The sequence below is a fragment of the Mastigoproctus giganteus genome, chromosome 3 (genome assembly GCF_048544385.1).
Source record: "Mastigoproctus giganteus isolate SK-2022 chromosome 3, ASM4854438v1, whole genome shotgun sequence".
Lineage (NCBI taxonomy): Eukaryota > Metazoa > Arthropoda > Arachnida > Uropygi > Thelyphonidae > Mastigoproctus > Mastigoproctus giganteus.
The window spans coordinates 12,624,760-12,649,881 of record NC_143577.1 but is presented as its reverse complement, the minus strand read 5'-3'; the positions used below and the strand labels follow the sequence as shown (position 1 = coordinate 12,649,881).

Below are 25,122 nucleotides of genomic sequence, written 5' to 3'. Positions count from 1 at the left end.
AGTAGGAGTGTGCTATAGGCCTAATGACTCTGATGAGTATAATAAGAAACTGTACAGAGAAATAGAGTGGGCCAGTAAATCAGAGAGTCTTATAATGGGAGATTTTAATTTCCCAGATATTGACTGGAATTTGGGGGCTGGTCACTCACACACTAGCAGGGCTTTTGTGGATTTATTGGATGATTGTTTTCTACATCAGCATGTTCGGGAGGCAACTAGACGGAGTAATACTCTTGATTTGATTATCAGCAGTGATTCTTCATGCATTAAAAATCTGCAGATAAATGAACCGCTAGGTGGCAGTGATCACAGTGTGCTGAAGTGGGATTTACTCAAAGAGGTAACTGCCATTAGGGGTAAAGGGAAGGGTTATTGCTTCCGTAAAGGCGACTACGATGGACTGAGACAGTATTTAAATTCTATACAGTGGGACCAACTGATGATGTTACCAACAGCAAATTCAAAATGGGAAGCATTCAAAGAACTTATCTTGGAAGCTACTAGGCTTTACATACCAACTAAGAAATATTGTTCAAGGTTTAGGCCAAAATGGATGTCAGATGAACTAATGAGGCATATGGCAGAGAAGAAAAATGCATGGGATACTTACAAATTAACACATGACACAGAAGCCTATGATAGATACAAGTTGATATGCAACCAAGTTACAAAGGAGGTTAGGCAGGCGAAGGCAGATTACGAGAAATCCTTGGCAAGGGATGCAAAGAAAAACAGCAAAGAGTTCTTTACTTATGTAAACTCTAGAAGGAAGGGGATGAATCAGATTGGTCCACTTGATATTGATGGGTCAACTGTTGATGATCCTGCTCAGGTAGCTAACAAACTAAATGAATATTTTGCATCGACATTCACACATGAGGAGTTATTCAGCGAGGGGAATGCCAGAGGTGTATTCAACTCTAGCAGTAAGCTACAGAATCTTGAAATAACTGGGAGTAAAGTGGAGGAGAAACTGTTGAAGATAAACACAAGAAAGGCACCCGGGGTGGATGGGATCTATCCAGTTATATTAAAGGAGGCAGCAAAGGAAGTAAGCAAACCCTTGGCCATGATTATGAGAGCTTCCTTGGACTTAGGGGAGGTACCCATAGACTGGAAATGTGCAAATGTGACCCCAATTCACAAAGGAGGATCAAAGGCTGACACAAGTAATTATAGACCTGTGAGCTTAACTTCTGTTCCAGGAAAATTAATGGAGGCACTGGTTAAAGAAGCACTGCAGGATCATTTAGACAAGACTTCAGTTATAGCTCGGACACAGCATGGTTTTGTTAAGGGGAAGTCTTGCCTGACCAATTTGATTGGATACTATGACGCAGTCACAAAAGAACTAGATGCAGGGAATAACTTTGATATTATATACTTGGATCTTAGAAAGGCTTTTGATACTGTTGCACATGGAAGACTGCTACACAAATTGGAGAAGTGTGCCATTGGAGGCAAATTGCTGCTATGGATAAAGGGGTGGTTGAGGGGGAGAGGACAGAGAGTGGTAATCAATGGACACTGCTCATCGTGGACTAATGTTATTAGTGGAGTCCCTCAGGGCTCAGTGTTGGGTCCATTATTGGTTTCTGTATTTATAAATGATATTGATGATGGTATATCAAGCTTAATGTCCAAGTTTGCAGACGATACAAAGGTTGGCAGGGTTGTCAAGGACACTACTGACACTATGCTGCTGCAACAGGATCTGGAAAGGTTGAGCAGATGGGCCGAGAGGTGGCAAATGAAGTTTAACATTGACAAATGTAAAGTACTACACATGTGAAACAGCAACCCCAGAGCAACGTATCAACTCTGTGGTACTACACTGTAGTGGTAGAGAATGAAAGGGACTTGGGGGTGGTTGTGCAGGCGGATATGAAGTTCTCTGAGCAGTGTAGACGGGTTGCAAGTGTAGCTCATGGAGTATTGTCAATGATATACAGGAATTTTTCCAACAGGGATAAGGAGGTGATTATTTCCTTGTATAAAGCAATGGTCAGGCCACACCTAGAGTACTGTATACAGGTCTGGAGGCCTCATTTCAAGAAGGATGTAGAGCTGCTGGAACGAGTACAGAGAAGGGCAACAAGATTAGTGAATGGAACAAATGGGTGCCCTTACGAAGAAAGGCTTAAGTTTTGCAAATTACAGTGTCTGGAGACTAGGCACCAGCGAGGTGATCTGATAGAGGTGCATAAAGCCTTGAATGGTTTGAGCATGCTCAATGCTGGTGGGATTCTTCCTCTAGCTCAGAATAATCACCTGAGAGGGCATAAATTCAAATTGAGGAAAGACAGATGTAGGATAGACGTGCGGAAATTTGCCTTTAGCCAGTGGGTGGTTGGTTGGTGCAACAGACTTCCATCCCTTGTAGTGGAGGTTGATAGCCTAAATAAGTTTAAGGCTCAGCTGGACAGGTATTTTGAACGAACAGAGAGGTGAAGTGGAAGTGGTTTTTTTTTTTTTTTTTTTTTGGCTGATGCTGCATAAGCTTGCTTTCTTGCATCAAATGCCTCTACTAATGCTAATGCTAATGCTAATGCTATTGCTAATGCTAATGCTAATGCTATTGCTAATGCTAAAATCACCGATTAAAATTCGCAAAAAAAAAATCATACAAATTATAATCTTATTGTTCTTTGCATGTGTATCAATCACTTCATTTATTAATTTAATTTCTCCGATAACTCATTTGGGCCTTCTACGTGTATCATCATGCAATTTTGCAATACAGATACACATATAATAAAAAGATTATAAAATGTATTGTTTACAAGCTGCGACCAAACCATCTACCATCTTGCTTCTGGAAGAATTATCCACAAGTGGACTCGTACTGCGAAAAAAAAAAAGTAATAATAAATAAATAAATAAACAATAAAGGGAATCTGAAAACCATAAAGCGAAACTGCTGACGATTGAAATTGTGGCTGCAGTAAACACTGCTCTCTCTGCCCAGACATAGTTTAACTCGTCCTTGAATTGCTCGGGACACTTTCTAATTACAACAGCATCAGTCACAGGGGGGACCAATTCAGGCGAATCTGTTCACGGCCTGCGATCCAGTCGTCTTGTTTGGGATTAAAAAAAAGTAAACTGCAGCCACAACCCACTGCAGGATGGAAGCCTCCTTAACAATTCATGTTGAGGGAAATGGACCATAATCTGCCACGTTGGAAAGTGGTGTTGGCAGATCAACCGTATTTAGCAGTCAGGGGCTAGAACCTCAGTCTATTCAAGGAGCATGTGCTACTGCACTCCCGCTCCCGACTACTCGGCTACAAAGGCCTGTTTGGGATATACAAACAAAAAAATATTATTGTTGTTGTTGTGCAAGGAAGCCTAAGACTTATGCTGCACCAGCCAAAAAAAAAAAAAAAAAAAAAAATTCCCAAGTTACCCTGAGAGAGAGAGAGAGAGAGAGAGAGAGAGGAGTCAAAAGTAGAAGGGAATCACCAAGAAAGAGAAGAATGATGATATCCAGCTCAGGACCCTTTGTGTGTGTCAAGCCCATACTCACCAGATCTCAAGTAGACTATTTGTATGAAACATTATCAAGAGATGGTTTGTGTGAAAATAAAGGGAACCATAAAATTAAAAATAACGACACTTGAAATAGTGTCTTTTAGTTACAATTTGTGCAGCCAGAAATATTGCCTATTGAATTATTTCGAAAATTTCGTGTCTTTTAAATTTTAGTGATTTATTTTCGCCGTGTACCGTCTAACGAGTACCACACTTAGTTGCTGTGATTTTTTGTGTTGTGTTGTGTTTATTTGACATAAATTTATTGAATTCGTGTTTTATAATTAAAACGTTGTGTAAATAATCTTTATTTGTCCTACCACACTAAATAAAGTGTTACAATGGTGAGTGACAAATTCCCTTCACAGCAGTAAATGCCATAATATAATTCTCCTCCAATCTGCCGATGAACAGACATTACACACCTTGTCATTTGTGTTTTTATGCAGTGCGTACTAAGGTGCGTTGCTTCCTCCCCATTATTCCAGTGCAATAAGAAGAAAATTTCAGTTAAAATTAAACAAAAAATGTGGTGAAAATTTCAACGTTCAAGGTGTTTGAACGAATATTAAAATAAAAGTTAAGATTATTCGCCGGGGGCTGAATTTTATTCAATCGGGGGTGAAACTCACCCCCCCATGGATTCAACATAGATAAAAAATGATGCTTTTTATACATCTGGTTTCTAAGTGTGATGATATATTACTGTGGTTGTACAATAACTTTCGAATTGTTTTTGTGGTACGTTTATTAATAAAATCTGTTGAGAAACCATGGTCTCTGATGTCAGTTGCTGTAAGCTGGTATAGTCTGCGCGGTAGCACAATGGTATCGTCACTATCCTCCCCACACTGGGTGGAAAAGGCCCGGGTTCGAATCCCGTCGATGATGCAAGGAACTTTAATGGGCTTTTTTCACTTCGTGGCTGAGTTAGTCGGTCTCAGGCACGGATGGCAAGGTGAAAGACCTTTAGCAAAACAGACAAATCGATCATAGAACACACACAATTAACAGACATAAAACACTCAGCACAGCAGATGAATTTAATTATTCGAGAGGCCTAAAAATAATAGTTTGGTTTTTTGTAAGCTAGTATAACGCGCTCCCCCGCCCACACAAAAATTAGTTGTTTGACATAAACTGTAGTATTTTATATATTATTGAAGATATAATTAAACCCGCGTTATATCCAAACCACGGTATATCGTGAAAACAAGCCAGAGAGGGGCCTAATAAAGAATTTATTTAATTCTCCCCCACCACCACCCTATACGCAGACATTACACGCCTTGTCATTTGTGTTTTTATGCAGTGCGTACTAAGGTACGTTGCTTTTTCCCCATTATTCCTCTAACCAGGGTTCTGTTTGTCTCCGTTAAACCGATTTGCCATTTGTTCAGATTTAAATAGATGACATTCAGGTAATGCAATCAAAGTACAAGTTCGAAAACATTACCATTAAATTAGTGTTGGTTTATTAACTTGCAACACGTATAAGCACAGGAAATATCATTATAATGTGTATTCTTCCGCGTTGGCGACAAAGTTCAGCGAACATTATACAGGAAATGACAGTGTATGCAGTTCCTCTGTTTTATTGAAAAAAGAAATATAAAAGTGTAAATTTACTGTCTGTGTTCAATAATCTATGTGTAAATTAACGTAAGTTATTATGGAACCAATCCGAATTTCTGATGAATTACATTTGAAGGAAGAGCATGTTGAGGCAAGTCCGAACAGCATTTTACGTGTTAGTTATATGTTTAGTCTTGAAGTACATGTTAATGACAACTCGATCATATGTGTGCATTATTTTACTCATAATGTAGATAATCACAATCTGAGTTGAATAACCGCATTACAAATTAAAATTTATTGCAATTATAACTAACCATAGATTTAAAAAAAAAGGACTATACTTTATATCACAACCCACAGTTTTCTCCTCTCCATCTTTTCGTCCGCCATTCGTCGTGCGTCTTGCACATAAATTGAACAATTTCACAGATTTCGTATTATTCTTATTTTATTTCATTTCATTTTCGTAATCCTACATATAGGAAATAGTTTCGCAAGTATGATTATTAACAAAATATTTTTTTCATCTAAAAGAGAACGGAATATTATCTTGCGTATTGTGTGTGGTCGACAGTAGTAGTAACGGAAGTGGCCACGTCGAATTATCAGCTTTCGTGTGCAGAATTATTACAACGGGGCCCTTAAAATATTTATTAAATATGGATTCAGAAATTAGGAATTGATGTGTCAATTTGTCTGAAATAATTTCGTTTCTTGTATCTGTCTATATTTTAAGTATTTCAGCGTTATTGCTTCAAGGGGGAGGGATATGACATGAACTATCCTAGCGCAAACGCAGTAGGGGAGTTAAAGCTGAATAAATAATAATATAGAATTAAACACAACTGTTGTATTTGTCACATCATGCACATTAAAAAAAAAAAAAAAAAAAACGATATTGTACAACTACAATTCTCGCTAAACCTTTGACTTGCATCTCTCTAAAATAGTTTAGTGTAATGTATGTTATTCAAAATTCTGTTTTTTTCAATTAATAATTTATTAATTGAAATTTCATAATCATTAATTATCATGGGATAATTATAAAAGAAGTGTGCCTTTCCCCTCCCCATGCTATGATAAAAAAACTGTGATAATACATATTTTATACTACAGTAAATAGTTTTGCTCACATTGACTAAAATATTATTATGTGATGGGCCATCAATTATATATAGGCCCTGTAAGAATTTTAATAAGGGGCAGCAATACCTATATATTCAAGCAATCATTTTGTTAAATTAAAATCAAATTCATGCTGTAATTCTTATATCACTGTATTGGGTAAGAGTTGGTTGATTTAAAGAAAAAAAACTTGAACCTGCAAACAATGTATATGGTAATGTGTGGATCCAAATCCTATTTTTATTAGAGTGGTTGTTCCACAAATTAATTTCAAGAAAAAAATTCATAATTACTGCTTCATTATTAGCCTTGGAAAAAGTAATTTCAGTCTCCGCAATTTGTCCAATGGCCTGAATGGACTTAAAACGTTTATATCAATTGCATCTGGCTAGTTGTAGTTGTATTATGCCAGCCTTTATATTATCTCATACATAAACTTACAGAACTTATGAACTCTCATACTGATCTGAGTCATACACAAAAAAAATTAAATAAATGAAGTAAATTTTCTCTTTATTCTCTGGGACAGCCATATGGGGTCAGAGGAGTTTGTAAGATGCAATGAATACAAAAACATCACTGTATTTAGGAGTCATATTGACTAGAACCATGGTCACATCAAATGAATTTACTACTGTATCCTTGCATTTAACCACTCAGCTACTTATTCTGACAGTGTTTTGCTAAAAGTGAAATTAAAATTGTACTGCAATTCTGATATTACTGTATTATATAAGATATAAGAGCTTATTGGTTTAAAAAGTCTGATTTGTGCATCCAACATACATAGCAATATGCGATCCCAAATCCTAATCCTATATATACATCCGTTATACAATAGGCAGAATGCACTGGTTCCACAGGTGGTAGTTATTAGCATTAGCATTAGTAGAGGCATTTGATGCAAGAAAGCAAGCTTATGCAGCATCAGCCAAAAAAAATAAATAAATAATAATAAATAAATGAATAAAAAATAACCACTTCCACTTCACCCCTCTGTTCGTTCGAAATACCTGTCCAGCTGAGCCTTAAACTTATTTATGCTATTAACTTCCACGACAAGGGATGGAAGTCTATTCCAGCAACCAACCACCCGCTGGCTAAAGGCAAATTTTCTCACGTCTATCCTACATCTGTCTTTCCTCAATTTGAATTTATGCCCTCTCAGGTGATTATTCTGAGCAAGAGGAAGAATCCCATCAGCATTGAGCATGCTCAAACCATTCAAGGCTTTATACACCTCAATCAGATCACCTCGCCATTGCCTAGTCTCCAGACACTGTAATTTGCAAAACGTAAGCCTTTCTTCGTAAGAGCACCCCTTTGTTCCATTCACTAATCTTGTTACCCTTCTCTGTACTCGTTCCAGCATCTCTACATCCATCTTGAAATGAGGCCTCCAGACCTGTATACAGTACTCTAGGTGCAGTCTGACCATTGCCTTATACAAGGGAATAATCACCTCCTTATCCCTGCTAGAAAAATTCCTATATATCATCGACAATACACCATGAGCTACTCTTGCAGCCCGTCTGCACTACTCAGAAAACTTCATATCTGCCTGCACAACCACCCCCAGGTCCCTTTCATTCTCTGCCACTGTCAGTGTAGTACCACAGAGTTGATACGTTGCTCTGGGGTTGCTGTTTCCCATATGTAGTACTTTACATTTGTCAGTGACTTTAATGTCAGGGAAATGGGATATATATTGTGCAAAAAGGATAGGTGGAATAGGATCAGGGTAAACCCCGGGAGCTCACATCTGGTGAGTATGGGCTTGGCAAACCCAGGGTCCTAAGCTGGATATCATCATTCTTCTCTTCTTGTTGATCCCTTTCTACTTCTCTCTCTCTCAGGGGGTAACTTGGGAATTGTTTTTTTTTTTTTTTTTTTTTTTTTTGGCTAGGCTAGTGAGTGCAGCATAAGCCTCAGGCTTCCTTGTACCATATGGTTAATAATAATAAAATGTCTGCCAGGAGGGGGGGGTGAGTAGATGACACTGTAGAGGACAACTTTTGAGAATAAAAGATATTGTATATGTTGGCACTAAAGATATTAAGAGTAGAAGATCTGAGGACATACAGGCAACCCCCATATAACACTTGTTTCGCTCTAACACGATTGATAAATTGCGGCATTCCTTGCACAACGTGGTACTTATATAACACGGTTAGAGAATTGTGGCAAACCTTGCATAATGAGGTATTTCTGAGCTTTTATGTGGGGGAAACCCTGCCTAAATTATATGTTGGATATAATTTTTGAACGTTTCCATTGTCTTTTGTGAATCCCCATTTCTGGCTCACTAGTTGTTATGCAAAAAAAAAAAATAATAATAAATAAATAAATAAAATAAAATAAAAATATTGGGAAATCCCCATGTTAGGTTCTGTGCTATTGAACTTTTGGAAAAAATCTAGATTTCAAAGTTTTATTATTATTGGATAAAGGGCCAGGCCATCCAAAATATTTAAGTCATCCAAATGTTGAAGTAATATTCCCACCACCTAATACAACTTCCTTAATTTACCTTTAAAACTCATTACAATAGATTAAAAAACTGATTCCGAATCTATTGAAGTGATGGAGGCATGGAAACATTATTCAATTGTGGACTGTATCGGAATCATAGCTTTATCACTCAAAGTAAACCCAACCGTCAACATTAACTGAACGTTGGAAAAATATATGGCCAGAGTCAGTTCATTCAGGAAATATGGTCGAACCGGCAGAAAACGGAATCAGTGCGATAATACAACTTGTTAAGTTGGTAGGAGGGAAGGTTTTGATAATATGACTACTGAAGACGTTCAAGAATTACTGGTAGAAAAAGAGGCTGGCAAAGCGGATTTAGTGGAAATGGCATCAGAGGTAAACCAAATAAATTCAGAGGATATTAGTGCACATGAAAATTCTGAAGTTCCAAATTTTACACTAAAAGCATACAGGAAGGCATAAACTTAGCCAAGCAATTAGAATCTTATTTTTTGGATGCAGATCCTTCAACTGAAAGGAGCACAAAGTTCAAAAGGGAGCTTCAGAAATGCTTAGCTCCATACCATGAAATTTATAAAAATCTATCAAGAAAAAGCAAACAAACCAGATTAATGATTTTTTAGAGAGAGCAGAAGATACACGAAATCTAGATGCTGCAGAAGAAAGTTCAGAAGATGAAGATATTCTGCAACAGAGAAAATGTTCTTGTTTAGTTGTGCTTAGCAGCAATGAAGAGGAAGAAAATTAAATGAACGTACATTATCTGACGTATATGTATCACAGTTTGTAAGACGTTTGTTCAGTTATTACTATTTTTAATAAAAATTAAGTTTCCGATAGTTATAAAAAAAATAGTGTATTTTTTGTTAGCTTTTGGAACGTAACTCCCTTTTTGCACCGGTTCTTAGTCCTGTATAACATGGTTTCGCGCTACACGAGATTTTATGGCTCCTCCATAGCCAGGTGGGAAGGAGCAGCAGTGCGTAGCGCACACTTCTTGATTAGACCGGGGTTTGAGCCCATGACCACTGCATATCCCGGAGCAATATGGCCTTAGTTGCTAATGCTCCTAAAAACCAAAAATAACATAACGAGATTTTATAGGAACCTAACTGCCTTGTTATATGAGGGTTACCTGTACTTAACAAGTACGGGGAAGTGTTGGGAAAAAGTTTTGAGTTAGGATTAAATTTGAAAGTGTCTGCAGTTCTGCCCAGACACGATAGGAGGGAGTACATGTTGAGAGCCTTGACAATCAGTTCAGCCCTGGAGAGACTGCAAGGTTCATGGAGTAGAATTTTTCCCAGCTTGATCTGTGCTTGTTAGAAGGGGGAGACCTTTTTTTATATGGATAGAATAAGCATAAATGGAAGTGGTGGAAGGATATTTGTGATGCTATCTAGGTACTATTAGGTGGGTCAGAAAACTGCTAGCTTTGTGGGGAGGATATACTGAGTATATTAACTAAAGCTGCAGGCAAAAGTGATTCTTGCACTGCTTTTATTGGAACATGTAGCAGCCCGGAGAGAAAGGTATAAGGGATTTATTTCAAGCCCTGCTGTTGGTCATCATGGAACAGATAAATACATGGGCTGTGGTAACTAGGAGTAAGAACAGGCGCATGTATATTTGCATATATAATAATGGTAGGAGCATAGTAATTAAATTTGATGAATTTGAAGTACTGATAAAATAATCAAATGCAGACATTGTAGGGATATCGGAGACATGAGGGATGCAGAATTTGAATATACAGAGTACAGTGTACAGAAAGGATAGATAGACAAGGGGGGAGGGTTAATACCCTTAGTTAAGAAGCATATTAAATCTAAGGCAGTGTATCCAGTAGTCATAGGTGGCCAGTGCAATGTTGAGTTAGTTTGGTGTAATGTAAGCAGTGGAAAAATGAAAATGACAGTAGGAGTGTGTTTTAGGCCTAATGACTATGATGAGTATAACAAAACTATACAGAGAAATGGAGTGATGCCAGTAAATCAGTGTCTTATAATAGGGGTTCCAGATATTGAATGGAACTTGTGAGTTGGTCACTCACTGACTAGCAAGACTTTTATGGATTTATTGCAGTACTGTATCCAGGTGTTATCGTAAGGGAGGCATGGTTACCAGGTTTTTATGTGTTTTTTTTTTTTTTTTTTTAGATAGACTTAGCAACACTTATACACATGGTTAAGGGGGGCATGTTCCCCATCTTCTCCCCCCAAATACCCCCTGATTTATTCAATGACATGCTCTTTATAGCAGCATGTAGAGGTAACAAGAGGAAGCAATATTCTTGATCTGATTATCAGCAGCAATTCTTCTTGCATTAACAACGCTCAGGTAAAAGACCCACTTGGTGGCAGTGATCAGAGTGCACTGTTGTTGGAATTACTCAAAGACATAACTACTGTCAAGGGTAAAGGGAAGGGTTTTTGCTTTTGTAAGGGTAACTACACTGGTCTCAGACAGTTTTTGTTGATGATCTTGGTCACGCTGCTGACAAACTGAATAAGTATTTTCATGTACATTCACTCATAAGGAATTCCTTAGGAAGAAGATGCCAGTTTATCAAACTCTAACATGGAGCTAAATGATTTTGTGATAACTGAGGGGAAAGTGGAATAGAAATTGTTGAAGATAAACATAAAAAAGGTACATGAGGTGGATGGGATCTATCTAATTATATCAAGGGTGGCAGTAAAAGAGGTTAAGAAACTTTTAGCCATGCTTATGAGAATATCCATGGATTTATTAGAGCTCCTGTGGATGAACATGTAAGATGTGCAAATGTATTCCCAATTCATAAAGGGGATCAAAAGGTGACATGAATAATTACAGACCTGTTAGCTTAACTTCTGTTCCAGATAAAATAATGACTTCATTGGTTATAGAAGTAATGGAGAACCATCTAGACAGGAATGCAATTATACTGAGGTCACAGCATGGATTTGTCTGACCAATTTGTTTGGATAATATGATGTAGTAAAAAAGGAACTAGATGCAAAAAAGTAATTTTGATGTCATATACTAGGATTTCACGAATGCTTTTGATATTGTTGAACATAATATACTGCAGTATAAATTGGAACAGTTGTGGGATGATTGAATGGGAAAAGGCAGTAAGTGGTTATTAATTATATAATATCGGTGTAGATACACCATAGTTAACCCATAAATTTGAACTACGTAAGTAGTGTAAATGGCATCGTTTTAATTGAATCTCATGTTGTGGTTTGCCTTCACAACGAGATAGCGGGTATTGCACTACTTTAAATAAATAAAGGTGCCTCCGTAGCCAGGTGGGAAGGAGCAGCAGTGCGTAGCACACGCTTTTTGATTAGACTGGGGTTCGAACCTGTCATCACCAAATATGGAGGATGCGGAAAGGTCAGGGAATGACCACTGCATATTCCCGGAGCAATATGGCCTTAGTTGCTAATGCTCCTAAAAGCCAAATAACAAACAATAACAAATAAATAATGCTTCTCTAGTAGTGAAGACTACTGTTATTTATTTTCAGGGGATACCACCACCCATACAATTGTTTCGAAGCTTTTTGGCTTCATCATCATAACTTCGCATCAAATCATCTTCATCAAATAACTTCGCAACTGTGATGGCACGTTGCATTACCAGGGTGCCTGCCCACTCATTGATGATGAAGCCAAAATGCTTCGAAACGATCGTCTGGGTGGTGGTATCCCCTGAAAATAAATAACAGTAGTCTTCTTTACTAGAGAAGCGTTATTTATTTGAAGTAGTGCAATACCTGCTATTTTGTTGCGAAGGCAAACCACAATATGAGATTCAATTAAAACAATGCCATTTACACTACTTACGTAGTTCAATTTATGGGTTAACTATGGTGTGTCTACACCCATATTATATAGTTAATTACTAAAACCCATAAGGATTATGCCTTGTGCATTTCGTTTTCAAAGTGGTTATTAATGGCCACTGCTCTTTGTGGACTAATATTATTGGTGGAGTCTCTCAGGGTTCACTTCTGGATCCATTGTTGTTTATTGTATTTATTAATAATATTGGTGAAAGTATATCAGGCTTAATGACACTATTGAAGATAAGCAACTGCATCAAGATCTAGAAAAATTAGGCACATTGGTTGAAAAACGGCAGTTGAAGTTTACATTGACAAATGTGAGGTACTGCATATGGGTAGTAGTAATCACATATTAGTGTGCCAACTGTGTGGTCCTTGGGGATAGTTATGCATTCAGATAAGAAGTCTTCTGTGTAGTGCAGACAGGATGCCAGGACATTTCATGGGCATTATCAGTGATATATAGGAACTTTTTTAGCAAGGATAAGAAGGTGTTATCCCACTGTACAAGGTAATGATCAAGCCAAATCTTGTGTACTACAAGGTGATCTGATTGAGGTGTTTAAGGCTTTGAATAGATTGAGTAAGCTCAATGCTGATGGTATTCTTCCTGTTCCTTGGGCTATATAGAAGGGACATAAATTCAAATTGAGGGAAGATGGTTGCATGATGGGCCTTAGAGGGGAACAGGCATTCTGTGCATTATCAGACACTCAGGCTAAAACACTGATGGATCCAATATCTTTCTATTAGAAGATTTAGGAGAAGTCCAGTTGGCCTGCCTCCCTAAAATCCACTCGTGCACACCTTCTCGATGGTAAGCCCTATTATGCCTCTTTGGTGGCAACAAATGTGTAGAGTGGTTCTCTTCAAGATGCCAGATCAGTGTGAAGAAGGAAAGACCAAATGCTCCAGCACATGACAACACGACAAAACAAATGGCCCTCAGTCCCCAGCAGCTTTCACTCCCCCTCTTACCGCAGTCAGAGGATCAAAGTGGAAGCAGAGGGCGCTAAGAATCTAGGGGTGCAACCAGGCTGCCTTGCACGGAAACCCTTGGTGCACTATGGCGACAGATGCCGATGCGCCTAATAAATCCCTAAACAAACAAACTGCACAGAAACTGAACTTGGCCTGTTACAATGCAAGATCGCTCATCGGTGAAGATAGGATATTAGAGCTGGATAAGGAATTAGAAAATGTGAATTGGAATGTCATCAGTTTGGCTGAAACAAAAAAAAGAATTGTATCGCTTATAAGTTTATCAAGTAGAAATCTGCTGTACACCAATGGAAACAGTGAAAAGAGCAAAGGTAGAGTTGGCTTTCTGGTCCATAAATATATAAAAAACAACATTTTGGTATTCAAAGGTACATCACCAAGGGTGTCAAGACTGCTTCTCAGGATTTCTAAGAGGTACAAACTAAAGGATATAATGATTTATGTACCAACATCGAGCCATGATGATGAAAAGGTTGAAGAAGTATACACCGAAATTGAGATACTTCTAGATGAACAGGAAATTCACTACACCATTATCACGGAGGACTTCAATGTTAAAGTTTGAAAGAGACAAAACAGTGCAGAAAGGGAAACGATAGAAAATTTTGGAATTGGTGAAAGACTTGTGGAATTTGCAGAATTTCAAGGAATATCAATGAACACTTTTTTTCAAGAAAAGGGTGAACAGAAAGTGGACACAGAAGATCCCAAATTGATTAACAACTAACAAAATTGACTTTATCCTCACTAACAGAAGATATATTGTGAATGATGTTACCATCCTGAACAAGGTAAATGTTGGAAGTGATCACAGAATGGTAAGATGCACACTTGATATAGATGTAAGAAAAGAAAGGAAAAAACTGACTTGATTAAATAATATGAAGGGCTTAGAGATAATGGAAGAGGAGAAAAAGCAGTATGTACTTGAACTTAAGAACATGTTTGAGCTTCTGCAGACTGTTCAAGACCAAGATATTGACAAGGAATACAACAACTTTCTGAAAGTGATAAAGCCCAAGAAACCTATATGTAAAAAGAAATCCAAAGAAGAAAGTATTAGTCAAGAAACACTTTTCATGCTGAACTGAAGGCAACAAATGAAGAAGATAAACACTGACAAGGACAAAATTGAGCATACTGAGTTATGCAAAGCCATTAGAAAGAGACTGAGAGAGACCATAAGAAGATTTAACACAAGAAAAGCAGAATAAGCATTAAGGGAAAACAAAGGACTAAAACCAGCCATGAGCAGTAATACAGAAAGATAAATGTATTGAAACTGAAGAATAGTGATTGTGTACTTATAAATAGCATAGAAAGCATAATTCAAATAGCAGAAGACTACTGTAAAGAATTATATAAGGAAAGAGGGAATAATGGTTGCAGTGGGGAAGATGGATCACAAATTAGCAACACATATGACATGTCCAATATCCTTCCTGATGAGGTAGAACATGCATTGAAAAAATGAAGAATCGGAAATCCCCAGGTGAAGATGAAGTTACTGTAGAGTTGTTAAAATTGGAAGAGGCAAACACAGAAACTGGCAAGACTCTTCATAAAATACATTAGGAAAGGCATGATGCCTAAGGAGTGGAATAATGCAATCATAATTTTGCTATAAGAAAAGAGATAAATCAGAAATTGAAAATTATCGACCAACCAGCTTGTTGTTCCACGTCTACAAGTTGTTCACAAGGGTCGTTACTAACAGATTAGAAAGAATACTTGATGAGAATCAACCGAAAGAGCAAGCTGGCTATAGGACAGGATTCTCAACTGTGGATCACCTTCATGTAATATCACAGCTAATGGAGAAAGCAAATATAAAACACCATTATGCCTGGCATTTTTTGGATTATGAAAAATGCATTTGACTCCATACAGCATAAGGCAATATTTCGGGCACTGGAAAGACAAGGCATAAATACCCAATGCATTATGACTTTTAAGAAAATATATGAGAATGTTACCTCCATTATTAAACTAGACAAAGACAGTAGCAAATTTAAAATTGAGAAGAGTTCAACAAGGAGACACAATATCTCCAAAGTTGTTTATTGCTGCCCTTGAGGAAGCTTTCAGAAGATTTGACTGGTCACAGAAAGGATTCAATGTGAATGAAGAGTATCCAAACCATTTATGATTTGCAGATGACATTGTGATCATAAGCCATGACCTCAAAGAATTAGAGAAAATCTTAATCAGTTATGCAGAGTTAGTAAGGATTTCAGACTAAAGTCTTAAGAAAACAAAAGTAATGATGAACAAGTATGCCACAGAAAGGGATATAATCATTGAAGGAGCAGTAATTGAAAAGGTGGATTCATATACTTTATTTATTTATTTATTTCGTATGATGTGATCAATACATGAAGGAACCAGTTTTTTCTTGCTTCCTTTGTGTATTGTGGCTGGGATATCCAACCAACCGGTTGGTTCGGCACCATTGTGATATCCAGCCTGAGGTGGGAATCGAACCCACTACCTTTGGGCACTGTAGGTAAAGTGCCTGCCTGGCACTTTACCTACCTGGCTAGCCCTGTCGGCGATTCATGTACTTATCTGGGACAAGTCATTTAGCAAAATGACTTGTCCCAAAAAAACCATTTAGCAATGATAAATGGCTGGAAGTCAAGAGAAGGATAAATTTCATTTGGATAGCATATGTTCAGGAAATATAGTCACATACTGAGGAGCAATATCCCAATTTGTCTGAAATGTAAAATAATGAACCATTGTATACTCCTCACCATGACACTTATGGAAGTGGAACTTGGGCACTCACCAAAAAAATGGAAGTGAATCTGAAAACTATACAGCAAAGAATGGAACGAATTATATTAGGAATCAGACTGTTAGATAAGAAGAGAAACACATGGATTAGTCAGCAAACTCAAGTAAAGGATATTCTTATCAAAACTAAAGAACTGAAATGGATTTGGGCAGGGCACATAGGTCGAAGGCATGATGACAGATGGACTGAGAAAATAACAGAATGGTACCCAACAAACCTGGAAGACAACAGAAGATGGACACTTGAAATTCACTAGTTCATGGGTAGAAATGGATGACCATTGTACAAAACTGAAGAAATTGAAATGTTGCTGGAGAGCAGAATGGACAACTCCTTTCCATACCCTCCGATATTATTTTTTTTTTTTGGCTGTTGCTTTATAAACTTGCTGTTGCCATCCAGTCCTGAGCATACATCTTAATAGATTCATGAGTTTGGGATTATGATTCCTGATCCTGTGATAGATGAACAAGGTGGAGGGTAAGCACTTTACCATTTCTAAAGTCATACTGTTTGCCAACCAATTAATCTCTCTTTGTAGGCACAAAACCAATGCCTTGGCTTAGTGGCACAAATGACTGCAGCTTGAATTGATTCTAATGGCATTAATCAAGTCAAGTCTGCAGTCAAGTATGTTCACTGTTAACCAAGTGTGACCGCAGAGGGATCATACATGACTAGTTGTTGTTATTTGGTTTTTAGGAGTATTAGCAACTAAGGCCATATTGCTCCGGGGATATGCGGTGGGCATTCCTTGACCTTTCTGCATCCTCCGTATTTGGTGGTCACAGGCTCGAACCCCAGTCTAATAAAGAAGCATGTGCTATGCACTGCTGCTCCTGGCCACCTGGCTATGGAGGCGCCACACATGACTAGTAGTGAGCATGCTGATTAACAATCTTAGAATAACATGGAATGCTTATTAAGATATAAATACAGTTAAAAAAAAAAAAAAACACTGTTGCCCAACAATATTATTATTATTATTAGCTATGGTGCAAGGAAGCCTGAAGCTTATGCTGCAACAGGCAAAAAAAAATTTCTGAATTACCCTGAGAGAGAGAGAGAGAGAGAGAGAGAGAGAGAGAGAGAGAGAGTGTTAGAAGTAGAAGGGAATCACCAAGAAAGAGAAGAATGATGTTATCCAGCTCAGGACCCTGGGTGTGCCAAGTCCATACTCACCAGATGTGAAATATTTACCTGTATAATAGAGCACCAAGTTTTGGGACCTATACTTGTGCATATGATCCCTTGGTCATATGCACAACTCCTCTTAGTGGTCAGGATGTCCAGGCAAATGAGAAAAAAGGAAGATGTCAAAAGGGAATAATTGATTCCTGGTTATTCAATAAGAGGGAGAGGCTGAGAAACTTAGTCAGTTTTAACTCTGGCTATAAAATCCATTAAAATATATTTAAAACTGACCTTTATAGGATGCTCCCTATCTCTGATTAACCAGTCACTTTTTTTTTTTTTTTTTTTTTTGTATTTGTTGTAGTAGTAGTGGCATGTGATGCAAGAAAGCAAGTTTATGAGTTTATTCAGCATCCTAGGTGGTAGATGACTTTCATGAACCGGTGAAATACCACCACTTTACTTATTGGAGGCTTGAAGTGGTTAAACCCATGTTTAGTCTCTAGAGCAAAGTTTCCGGCATCCCCTCCCCCCATACTTCTCCTTCAACCCATGCACGGTACTAAGTACTATAGGTTTTGATACCTTTCGTGTTTGGGGTTTTCATTAAAAAAAAAAAAAAAAAAAAATCAGCCAAAAAAAATCACACCATTCCCTCCAAATGCCTGTCCAGTTTCTCCTTAAATTTATTTAACCTATCAACTTCCACAACGACAGATGGAAGTTAGTTCCAGCAATTAACCACCCGCTGGCTGAAGGCAAATTTCCGCACATCTATTCTACATCTGTCTTTACTTAATTTGAATTTATGCTCCCTCAAGTTTGTAATCTGAACAAGTGGAAGGATCCCATCAGAATTCAGCATGCTCAACCCATTCAAGGCCTTATACATCTCAGTCAGATCACCATGCAGGTGCCTAGTCTCCAGCCACTGCAATTTGCAGAACTTAAGCCTCTCCTGGTAAGAGGATCTCTTCATTCCCCTCACCAATCTTGTTGCTCTTCTCTGTACACGCTCAAGCAAATCTACATCCTTCCTAAAATGAGGCCTCCAGACCTGTACGCAGTACTCAAGGCTTGGCCTGACCATTGCCTTATACATAGACAATCACCTCCTTTTCCCTGCTAGCAAAATTCCTATATATCATTGAAAAAACCCCATGACCTGCCCTGGCAGCCTGTCTGCATTGTTCAGAAAACTTCATATCTGACTGCAGAATTACTCCCAGGTCTTTTTCATTTTCTACCACCTTAAGTGTAGTACCATACAGTTGGTACGTTTCTCTGGGGTTACTTCTTCCCATATGCAGTACTTTGCATTTGTCAAGGTTAAACTTCAGTTGACACTTCTTTGCCCATCTGCCCAAATTATCTAGATTCTGTTGTAGTAGCACACTGCCATTACTGTCATTAACAACACTGCCAACCTTTGTATGATCTGCAAACTTCGACACTAAGCCTGATATACCTTCATCAATATCATTGATAAATATACAAAACAACAGAGGACCCAACACCGAACCCCGTTGGACTCCACTAATAACATTAGTCCACGAAGAGCAGCACTCATTAATTACCACCCTCTGTCTTCTCCCACTCAACCATCCTTTTATCCATTGTAGCAACTTACCCTTTATACCATTCTGCTCCAATTTGTACAATAGTCTTCCATGCGCAACAGTGTCAAAAGCTTTCCTGAAATCCAAATATATGATATCAAAATTATTTTTTGCATCCAGTTCCTTTGTAACCACATCATAATATCCTATCAAATTTGTCAGACAAGACTTTCCCTTAAGAAACCCATGCTGTGTCTGAATTATTGCTGCAGTCTTGTCTAGATGATCTTGCAATGCATCTTTAACCAGTGACTTCGTTATTTTACCCGGAACAGAAGTTAAACTAACTGGTCTGAAATTACTCGTGTCACCCTGCAATCCCCCTTTGTGAATTGGGGATACATTTGCACATCTCGAGTCCATGGGGACCTCCCCTTAGTCCAAGGATGCCCTCATAATTATGTGTAAGGATTTGCTTAGTTGCTTTGCCACCTCCTTTAATATAACTGGATAGATCCCATCCGTCCCAGGTGCCTTTCTTATGTGTAACTGGAACAATTTCTCCTTCACTTTGCTCTCAGTTATTACAAAATCATTAAGCACCCTGCTACAATTTGATAATGTTCTGCCATTTTCAAACCTTAATAACTTCTCGTGTGTGAATGTAGATGCAAAATACTCATTCAGTTTGTTTGCTCTCTGGGCAGGATCATCAACAGTCGAACCTTCGATATCAAATGGACCAATCAGATTCATCCCCTTCCTTTTAGAGTTTATATAAATAAAGAAATCCTTCCTGTTTTTCTTAGCATCTTTTGCCAAAGATATCTCATAATCTGCCTTCGCATGCCTAACCTCCTTTGTGACCTGATTACAGACTCGCTTGATAATTTATATGCATCCCATGCATTTTTTCTTTTCTGTCTCGAATCTCATTAGTTCATTTGATAACCGTTTAGGTCTAAATCTTGAACAATATTTCTTAATAGGTATGAAACTTTTAGTAGTATCCACTATTAATTCCTTGAATGCTTCCCACTTAGAATTTACTGTTGGTAACATCGTCAGTTGATCCCATTGTACAGAATTTAATATCAAATTGTAATATATCTTAATGGAATTAATATGTGAAGGTAATGACTCATCTGAAGTCATGATTAAGAAAATAGAATATTTCTCTCATAAAGGATTAAAATATACCTTGCACTCAGAATTAGCCTGGAGAAGTGTGGTAATGACAGTAAAAGAGGAGATAAGTAATGTTAGAAACCTGCATGTGATTATAATTATAGAGAAAATAGCTAACTTATATCTTGGCTAAGAAGCCGCAATATCCGAGTAATTTTTTTTTAATGAAAACTCTAAACATGAAAGGTATTAGGCTTGAATTTCTAGAGACTGTAATTTTCTGGAAATACAAGCGAATGAACGTAGTTATAGAAAACAAGTTGAAGGGTTAAATGAACAAGAAGATAAGTTAATTCTGTGAGTTTGAAGTTGGACAGTAAATGGATGTTTACTAGTTGCAACATGTTTGGACTGGTTTTGAAGAGGGGTAGGTAGGAAATTATAGATGTCAATTCTGGAGTGCCCATGGAAGTATTTACACAAAAGGCAAGTAGCAGAAACAGAACATCAGAGAGTAGAGAGATTCTGTAAGAGACAAGTCTTTAATTAACTTGACTGTCCCCTTTTCAGTGGGTTCTAAAGACTGAGAGAAGTTTTGGGTGTATAACTCTAGGTTTGAGAACAATTATTATCAGCCATATAGTGCATGGAAGCATGAGGCTTATGCTGCACCAGTCAAAAAAAATTTTTCTGAATTACTCAGAGAGAGAGAGAGAGAGAGAGAGAGAGAGAGAGAGAGAATCACCAAGAAAAAGAAGAATGATGATATCCAGCTCTTAACACACTGGGTGTGCCAAGCCCATGCCCATACTCACCAGATGTGAGCCCCTGGGGTACAGTATTCCATATTGGGAGGATTTGAGATTTGTACAGCATGAGTAGTTCTTTGAAGAAAAGTAATGCCTACAATTTTTTAGTTATAGAATAAGCAGTATTTTTGATGAGCTTATACTAAGAGAGAGATTAGGAGACAGGGTTACAGTCCATATAATTGCTTGTTTCATAAAGGCCCCTCGCAGACTTTTTTTTAACTCTCACCCACCTTGCTTTCCAGGCTGCTATTTAATAGAAGTATTGCAAGAATCAATTGCACTTTTATCTATGACTGCTCTTTAAATTATTAGTCATTTTTTTAATTAATTAATTTATTTATGAAAACCTAAAATGTGAAAGAAAGGTATTAGAACCTATAGTACTTAGTATTGCATGGGTTGGAGATTGAGAAGATAGAAGATAATTGTGGACATTAGACTCAAATATCTGTAGATTGTAATTTTCGGGAAACACATGTGAAGGAAGGTTGTTCCAGAAAACAGCAGTTAAAGGGATAAATGAGGAAGAAGAAAAGTTAGTTCAGTGAGTTTGAGGTTGGACAGTGAATGGATGCTGCACATGGGATCACCTGCAAGGTGATCTAATTGAGGTGTATAAGGCCTTGAATGGTTTGAGCAAGATCAGTGCTGATGGGATTCTTCCTCTTGCTCAGATTATGCACCTGAGGGAGCATAAATTCAAATTGAGGAAAGACAGTTGTAGAATAGATGTGTGGAAATTTGCCTTTAGCCAGTGGGTGGTTGATTGCTGGAACAAACTTCCATCTGTCATTGTGAAAGTTAACAGATTAAATAAATTCAATGCAGAAGTAGACAAACTTAAGTAAAGGGAAGGGTTTTTGTTTTCATAAAGGTGACTACAGTGGTCAGGAAGTTTTTAAATTCTATACAGTGAGATCAACAGATGCTAAAAACAGTGAATTCTAAATGGGAAGCCTTCAAGGAATTAATCTTGGAGGCTACTAGGCTTTTCATACCAACTATGATACCAATTGTGATGTGGCCACAAAGGAACTGAATGCCAAGAATAATTTTGATATCATATACTTGGATTTCAGGAAAGCTTTTGATACTGTTGCACATGGAAGACTGCTGTACAAATAGGAGAGGTATGGCATTAATGGTAAGTTGCTACAATGGATACAGGGATGGTCGAGTGAAAGATGACAGAGATGGTAATCAGTTAGGACCATTGTTGTTTCGTATATTTATAAATGATATTTATGATGGTATATCAGGTTTAATATCCAATTTTGCAGATGATACAAAGGTTGGCAGGGTTGGTAACAACAGTAAAGACAGTATGCTGCTCCAACTGGATCTAGATAAGTTGGGCAAATGGGCTGAAAAGTGGCAACTGAAGTTTAACATTGACAAATGAAAAGTACTGAATATGTAGCAATATCCGAAGAGAAACATACCAACTATGTGGTACTACACTCAGGGAAGTGGAAAGTGAAAAAGACCTGAGGATAATTGTGCAGTCAAATATGAAGTTTGCTGAGCAGTGCAGAGGGGCTGCCAAGGCAGGTCATGGAGTCTTGTCAATGATATATAGGATTTTTGCTAGCAAGGACAGGGAGGTTATTATCCTTTTGTATAAGGCAATGATCAGGCCACACCTTGAGTACTGCATACAGGTCTGGAGGCCTCATTTTAGGAAGGATGTAGAGTTGCTAGAAAGAGTACAAAGAATGGCAACAAGATTAGTAAGGGGAACAAAGGAGTCCTCTTACTAAGAAAGGCTTAGTGCCTACTCTCCAGGATCTGCCTGGAGAGTAGGCACCTGTTAGGTAATCTGATTTAGGTGTATAAGGCCTTGAATGGGTTGAGCAAGCTGAATGCTGATAGAATTCTTCCTCTTGTTCTGATTAAGAACCTGAGGGGGCACAGATTAAAATTGAGGAAAGACAGTTTTAGAATAGATGTGTGGAAATTTGGCTTTAGCCACCAGGTAGTTGATTAGTGGAACAGACTTCCATCTTTTGTTGTGGAAGTTGAGGCTGAGCTGTACAGGCATTTGGAATGAATGATGAAATGGGAGGGTTTTTTTTTTTTTTTTTTTTGTTTTTTGGCTGATGCTGAATAAGCTTGCTTTCTTGCATTGCATGCCTCTGCTAATGCTAACTAAGAAATACTGTTCAAGATTTAGACCGGAATGGATGTCAGATGAACTAATGAGGCAGAGAATAAAAATGCATGGGATATATATAAGTTATCAGATGACACAGAAGACTACGGAAGATATAAGCTAGTCTGTAATCAAGTTACAAAGAAGGTTAGGCAAGTGAAGGCTGATTACGAGAAGTCCTTGGCAAAGCATGTAAAGAAAAAAAAAAAAAAAAAAACGACTTCTTTACTTTATGTAAACTGTAGAAGGAAGGGGATGAATCAGATTGGTCCACTTGATGTTGGTGGTTTGACTGTTGATGATCCCGCTCAGATAGCTAACCAACTGAATGAGTATTTTGCATCTACATTCATACATGAGGAATTCTCTAAGGAAGGGGAGGACAGAAGTTTACTAAACTTTAACAGGGAGCTAAATGATTTTGTAATAACGGAGAGCAAAGTGGAGGAGAAATTGTTGAAGTTAAACATAAAAAAGGCACCTGGGGCAGGTGGAATCTATCCAACAATTATATTGAAGAAGGCAACGAGGGAAGTAAGTAAACCCTTAGCCATAATTATGAGAGCATCCTTAGATTCAGGGGAGGGCCCCATGGACTGAAGATGTGAAAATGTATCCCCAATTCATAAAGGGGTTTCAAAGGTTGATGCAAATAATTATAGATCCGTTAGTTTAACTTCTGTTCCCGGGAAAATAATGGAGTCATTGGTTAAAGAAGTGATGCAGGATCACCTAGACAAGATTGCAGTAATAGTTCAGGCACATCATGGGTTTGTTAAGGGGCAGTCTTGTCTGACTGATTTGGTGGGATACTACAATGTGGTCACAAAGGAATTGGATGCAAAAAATAATTTTGACATCATATACTTGGATTTCAGGAAAGCTTTTGATACTGTTGTTGCACATGGAAGACCGTTGTACGAATTGGAGCTGTATTGCATTAAGAGCAAGTTGCTGCAATGGATAAAGGGCTGGTTGAGTGGAAGACTGCAGAGAGTGGTAATAGATGGATGCTGCCCTACATGGACTAATGTTATTAGCAGAGTCCCCCAGGGTTCTGTGCTGGGTCCATTGTTGTTTGGTGTATTTATTAATGATATTGATGAAGGTATATCAGGCTTAATGTTCAAGTTTGCACATAATACAAAGGTTGGCAGGGTTGTTAATGATAGTAAGAACAGTATGCTACTGCAACAGGATATAAGAAAGTTAGGTAGATGGGCTGAGAAGTGGCAACTTAAGTTTAATATTACCAAATGCAAAGTACTGCATATGGGTACCAGTAAACCAAGAGAAACATATCATCTTTGTGGTACTACACTCAGGGAGGTGGAGAATTAAAAAGACCCAGGGGTAATTGTGCAGTCGGATATGAAGTTCTCTGAGCAGTTCAGATGGGCTGCCAGAGCAGGTCATGGGATCTTGTCAATTTTATACAGGAATTTTGCTAGCAGAGGTTAAGGAGAGGATTAACCCCTTGTATAAAGCAATGGTCGGGTTATGCTCTGAGTACTCCGTTCAGGTCTGGAAAGATGTAGAGTTGCTAGAATTAGTACGAGAAGGGCAACAAGACTTGTGAGGGGAAGAAAGGGGTGCTCTTATCAAGAAAGGCTTAAGTTCTGCAAATTCCAGCATCTGAAGATTAGGCACCTGTGAACTGAACTGATCGAGGTCTATAAGGCCTTGAATGGTTTGAACAGGCTCATTGCCTGTTCAAATTCATTTCATTTTCTTCAATGAAAAAGTATATTTTGGTAGAACATCAGGAGCTCATATGAGAGAGAGAGAGAGAGAGAGAGAGAGAGAGAGAGAGAGAGAGAGAGAGAGAGAGAGAGAGAGAGAGAGAGACTTTATTGCAACTAAATGAATACATAGATTTAAGTGAAGTTGCAATTGGCCCATCACTGCCAACGGCCAGGGGTTCATATCAGAATAGATAATTAGATAATAGAGAATGCTCA

The 25,122-nt window shown here is 38.0% G+C and overlaps 1 protein-coding gene across 1 annotated transcript in view; it reads left to right on the top strand.

Annotated features, from left to right (window-relative positions):
• Positions 1–5,119: 5,119 nt before the first annotated feature.
• Positions 5,120–25,122, top strand: part of LOC150087722 (tumor protein p73-like) — a 135,462-nt gene continuing 115,459 nt past the window's right edge. Inside the window, exon 1 of the mRNA XM_090369919.1 lies at positions 5,120–5,260. Coding sequence (XP_090226045.1) covers positions 5,207–5,260 — 54 coding nt within the window. The 5' untranslated portion in view covers positions 5,120–5,206. The remainder of the gene's footprint in view (positions 5,261–25,122) is intronic.